Source organism: Aplysia californica, unplaced genomic scaffold, assembly GCF_000002075.1.
Source record: "Aplysia californica isolate F4 #8 unplaced genomic scaffold, AplCal3.0 scaffold00284, whole genome shotgun sequence".
Taxonomy (NCBI): Eukaryota; Metazoa; Mollusca; class Gastropoda; order Aplysiida; family Aplysiidae; genus Aplysia; species Aplysia californica.
This window is the reverse complement of record NW_004797554.1, coordinates 578002-583985: the sequence shown is the minus strand read 5'-3', so window position 1 is coordinate 583985 and position 5984 is coordinate 578002. Positions and strand designations below refer to the sequence as shown.

General features: G+C 42.8%; 1 protein-coding gene across 1 annotated transcript in view; it reads left to right on the top strand.

Annotated features, from left to right (window-relative positions):
• LOC101852701 (actin) overlaps window positions 1–5942 on the top strand; it is a gene marked incomplete in the record, with an annotated part of 13811 nt that extends 7869 nt beyond the window's left edge. The window contains 3 exon segments of the mRNA XM_013084305.2: window positions 1–173; window positions 675–775; window positions 4684–5942. Of these exon segments, the coding sequence (XP_012939759.1) occupies window positions 1–173; window positions 675–775; window positions 4684–5363 (954 nt within the window).
• Window positions 5943–5984: the final 42 nt, after the last annotated feature.

The window sequence follows — 5984 nt, the reverse complement described above, 5'->3', positions numbered from 1 at the left end:
CTGTCCATGAAACTATTTGTCAAGTTATACCAACCCATCGAGCGCGGCCTCGTCAATGACTTTGAACGGCTGGAGACCATCTACATGGAACAGATTAACAACCGGCTCAAAGTCGACCCAAAGGAACACCCAATTCTTGTGACTGAAATGCCGTTGAACCCAAAGAAAACCAGGTGTGTTTTAAATGTAGGTGTTTTTTACGCCCTCATCGACACTATTTGTGAGGCAGCGTGGTGGAATCAGGCTCTCGTCAATTTTTGGGCATGTAAAGCTATTGGTATCATCTTAAAGCTTGTTCACTTGTCTTTATTTGGATGCAAAAAATATCCTTTTATCTTGAATACAAGTCGAGATATTTGCAAAAGAAGGAGGTGGGAGTCACCTGTTTTCAGAGGTAGAATTAGAGAGAAAATGGCCGCCAAAGATTAGTTATTTCCTTAACTTAAGAGTCCGTGGTAACTGAAGATTTACATTTTTTATGCCTTTAATCAACGCTTTTCAGAAAAATTCACACAGAAATGAGTTCTTTAATGGGCGTGAAAGATGCGTACGATGGCGAATCACTTGCTGACCGTTACTCTAAAGACCCCGATTTCAGAAGTTACATATTATCTCCTACCAGCTGTTACAACAACCAGTAGGTCTACTACATACAGTGTAATTCTATTCCACAGAGAGAGAATGATCCAGATAATGTTTGAGACGTTCGAAACCCCAGCAGCGTACCTCGCCAACCAGGCCGTGCTCTCTTTGTACACAACAGGAAAGACCATTGGTTAGTTTGTTCGCCTTTCTTTCTTCATTTCTTACCTTCTTTCATTCTTTCTTCGTTTTGTTTTTGTTTATTTGTTTATTTGCGTGTATGTTTATACTTATGGGTTTTGTTTCTTTTGTTTCTTTCTTTTGTTGTCTGTCTGTCTGTTTATCTGTCTATCTATCTGTCTGTCTGTCTGTCTGCTTGTCTGTCTGTCCGTCTGTCTGTCTGTCTTAAGATCGTTTAGGAGGCAGACTCCCGACCCTACCTGCAAGGGCCAATCCGATCAGAGAGGGATACAACAACCTAGTAGAAAGGCCAAGATACCCGATACAGATTTTCTGATCTCCAGACTCGGGAATTGAACTCGGTTCTCTTGCGTGTGACGACGAAGCCCGCTACACCACAGACACTGGTTGTTGTAGCTCTAAATTTTTCATTACATCCCATAATCACCATCACCATAGTTGGCTGTGGCGTAAGCACACATATTTCAAACTATATTGCGAGCTCCTCGTTCAGGTTCATATCGAAGAAGAAGAAGAAGAAGAAGAAGAAGAAGAAGAAGAAGAAGAAGAAGAAGAAGAAGAAGAAGAAGAAGAAGAAGAAGAAGGAGGAGGAGGAGGAGGAGGAGGAGGAGGAGGAGGAGGAGGAGGAGGAGGAGGAGGAGGAGGAGGAGGAGAAGGAGGAGGAGGAGGAGAAGGCGGGGATGTGAAGACTATGAATAGGGCTTGTCGCCGAATTAACGAGCAGCGCTTCAGCTTTAAATTTACTTGCCGATAACCTATCCGCCTTCAACATAACGTTTACGAGATCTATCCATCTCAGGCTGCATTCTTCGACATTTCAACTGGTCCTGTCTAGGAAAAAATCCCCACACTGGCGTCCCTGAATTCAGGACCCCCCCCCCCCCCCCCGACATACTGCATGCAATTTTCCAGTGTCTTCTTGCAGTTCTGAATTCAAGTTTCAAAGTCATGCAAAGTTCTCAAAGTTTTTTTCGGGCTTCTCAAGCCTTCACACTATAAACGTTTCGACATATAAACACACTTGGAGTTTGCTTCAGTCTCTACTAAATCATCTTTTGAAATACATTGCTATCCCCTTGCTCTCAACTACAGGAAAGTCACTTGTCTGGTAATTTGGACTACGAAGAATACAGGCAAACACCCTCCTCATTTTGCCTTTTGATTTTGGCTTGTACTATCCTCTTTCTTCAGGGTGAATATTGACGATCGTGGGTTTACTTTTTGGAAAATTGCTCAGGTCAACATTATGAAATTGAATTTTAAACAAATACATGTGAGCTAATTCAGGACATGAGTGTCAACGAAATACTGGTTGCCGAAATATCAAGGCTGAGACCGTTTAATCAGCATAAATATAACGGATCGGTGGGTCATAATGTTGTATTTTGTGTCTTTTTTAACATTCAGAAATCGACTTTGGACGAAATAGTTCTCGAGCTAAAAACAACCCGTTCCAACGAAAGATTAAGAAACTGCAATCCAAACTGTTGATCAAAGTTTTAGGAATAGAACGGTGGCTCTCGTGGCCTAGAGGTTAAGGTGGTCGCCTCTCATTCAAAGGTTCTTGGTTCAAATCCCGGTAGCGACGGACATTTTTCCCCTCTAAAATTGTCTCCTTTCACCTCCTTTCCTGCTCCCCAGTAACGTTCTGCCGTCTGCTTTCGTCTCCACCTTCTGCCCCCCCAACCCTTTCACCTCCTTTGCCCCCTCCTCTGTTGTCCTGACTCTTTCTCCAGCCTTTCTACTGCTACTCCTTAGGTCGGTCCCAGAGTGGCTCTGTAGGTCTGACCTGTAGCTGGCCTGGCGCACGTCGTGTGCGTGTCAGCACAGCCGCACTGTGTTGACGTGTGTAGGTGTGCAACTGACGGGCCTGCCTTGCTATTCCAAGAACAGTTATACCAAGACGGGACAACTCTTCTTTACGTCATGTGCCAAGTGTAGCCCCCCCTCCCCCAACACACTTGCAGCTGCGCGCGGCGATAGTTTACATTGGTTACAATGCAAGGCTAGAGAAGCACACCTAGAACTAGGCCTAAGCCGACGACAACAGTCGAAACTAGGTCAACCTCTCGATTCGAAGTTTCAAAGTATAATAAAGTGCATTTCTTGGTGATTTTGTGGCCAAGTGTTGATGCTAGCATCAATATTTAATAGTAAAGCACCTAATAATATTTACTTCTTGTTGATTTTGATGATCTGTGAAGGGTTTCAGTCGAAAAAAAACACGAAGCGAGGCGACACATGTCCACCATTTTACAACACTGTTGAATAGCGCGTCTGACGCATCGCGCAGCTCAGCTGACAAAAAACAGACGACACAGCGACGCTGCTTAAGCACACGATACTGTATACTTTCATTTGCACGGGGCGAGCCAGGCGACCTACAGGTCAGACCTACATTGCCACTCTGGGACCGGCGTTAGGCTTCTTCTCACTGCTGTTTTTCAGCCACACCCCTGATCTTCTGGTAAGAAAGATCTACACATCGCCTTCTCGGACAAGGACGAAAAATCTCGGAGGTCCCGTGTGCAAGTTGCGCACGTGAAAGATCCCTTGATGGTCTAAAATCAATTAGAGTAGGATTCGGCCGCCACCAGAGCAAAATTAAACATTTCCTACCAACTGAAAATATTTAATGTGTCCCGCGCCCTCATATTATGACCGCATGCACTTGCGAGCGCCGTAAAACACTTACCCCCCCCAAAAAAGATTTAAAAAAAATATTAGAACCTTTCAACAACTGGTTGACGGTATGCACTTTCTGCTTTTGCACGGCGCACATTCCTTTCACGCATAACATACTGCTTGTTTAACCACAGAATCAGTTTCATCACAGTTGTTACCTTTGTGGTCCAGTTGATTCACTTTAAAACATATGTGCGGTGCTGCTTCAACGCTGTTCAGAACCAATGTTGTCCTCTATGAAAAATTGACTTTATAAAAAAGAATCTTTTATTTCTCGAGATCGTCTCTTTGTGCGTAATAAGACATGTGCATTCCAAACTGCAGCGACTCATTCTTTTTCCGAATAGAGCGACAACATTCTTGTGGCACTAACGTTTTCTTTAAGATAAAAGTTGTCTGGGTTGTGTCTGCTTGAGTAACGTGAGTGTCTTAAAAAAAAGAAGGATTCATTGCGACATTTCACTTATTTGGTTGGTTGCCGTGACACCTCCCATCAGTTGGGAATGTCGTAGATGCTGAATTTCTGACAGTTTAAAATCTTTTTATTTCAAAGGCAAAAATTTTTTAAAAAATGTATGGAACAGAATTCTCTTTTACAAACACTCACTCCTACACCATTTGAAGATTTGACGTAATACATAAAGGATGCCCCCTGTTGCTTTGGTTCTTCTTTTCTTGCCCTTCTTCTATGCTGACTTGGTCATACTTGGTGCCTCCAAAAAGATAATATGTATCTTGGAAAGCTTTGTCTCCTAGTTCGTAAATCTTTGCCAAAAGAGTGTCTATTTGAATTTGTACTAATATTTCCAAAGATTATTGCTAGCTACTGTTATCTCCTATTCCCAGGCCAGGAAAACCCTTTATCAATGTTGGACTCGTGTGTTGTTTGCTCCTTGAAATACCGTTCTTCTTTATATCTTCTTCCATTATTCGACATTCTCTTCTTTTCCTTAACTATTTAACCTTCTCTTTTATCGCCCGGTTGAGAGTCTTTTCCACCTAGTTGAAGTTGTCAGAGAGCAGGTGGCCATCTTGGTTTTATGTGAAGAAGAGAATACCGTGATTTAGAAAATGGGTGCACGAGTCTGTTTTCAGGCTTGTAGCTCGTTTCTACAAGAGACACTGTGAACGAAGACATCAAATATAATATTATATATATCATACCACTTTTGTAATCCGGATTTTTCTGAGCAGATCAACATAATTTTGTTCCAGGTACCGTGCTGGACTCTGGTGATGGAGTGACCCACAGTGTCCCTGTCTACGAAGGACACGCTGTCTCGGACGCCATCACGAGACTGGACCTGGCAGGTCGTGACCTCACTGATTACCTGGCCAAGGTCCTGAGAGAGAGAGGCTACAGCTTCCCCACAGGCGAGGAGAGAAAGATTGTCAGGGATATAAAAGAAAAGCTTTGTTACGTGGCTCTTGACTTTAACACTGAACTGAGGTCAGCATCCACTTCGTCCGCGATTGAGAAAAGTTATGAACTTCCAGATGGCCAAGTTATCACTATTGGTAATGAATGCTTCCGCTGCCCCGAATCTTTGTTCCAGCCAGGTTTACTTGGGATGGAGACACCGGGAATACACCAAGCCACCTACAACTCCATTATAAAGTGCGATGTCGACATCCGGTTTAACCTGTACACCGACATGGTAATGTGCGGTGGCTCCACAATGTACCCAGGTTTTGCTGACAGGATGTTCAAGGAGATGAGGGCTTTGGCTCCGCCCTCAATGAAACTCAAGGTGCTTACTTTCCCTGAGCGGAAAAATCTTTCATTCAAAGGAGGCTCCATGTTTGCTTCCATGTCAACCTTCAAAGATTTTTGTGTCCTCAAAGAGGACTTCTACGAAATCGGTTGTGACGTGCTACAGAGAAAGGGCATTTAATTCCCTTCAATTTTTATTTTGAATTGAATGGTGCACTTTTGTCTAGATTCTTGTTCTTCACAACTTTATTAATAATGACCGTGACATACAGGGAGAAAACACCCATTCATTCCTGTCTACATATTATACATCCTAGAGAGTTCCCCAGTTCTATTTCATACATTTAGTATCAGTTTTGCGATTCTCCGTCACACACATGTATTGTTTTTTCTTGTTTTTTCCCCGTGTCTTGTTGATGTAATAACCCACCTTGGGGTGCTTGCCTGGATTCTTTAAGAGTGTTTGCGTGCCCGATATACGTTCTTGTATGCCCGACTGTCGCCTGTTTCCTGGAAAATGATTTCCGTGCAAAATAATACTTTTAGAATTTCATTTTCATAAAAACTAAAGGATAACTTATATTCAGTATAAAAGTATTTCATTTCAAAGACATCGAATTCCAGTGTGTTCACGATGTGGTAGGCCTTAGTCTATTAGTACTGGTTGGCTCTCTCGCTGTTGACATTACCCTAACCCAATAGAGTAAAATAGAGGTTCACTAAGGTATCAACATTATATTCGTTCAACAATGACAGTAATCCAGTGAAATTATGTTTGTGTGTGTGTGTGTGTGTGTGTGTG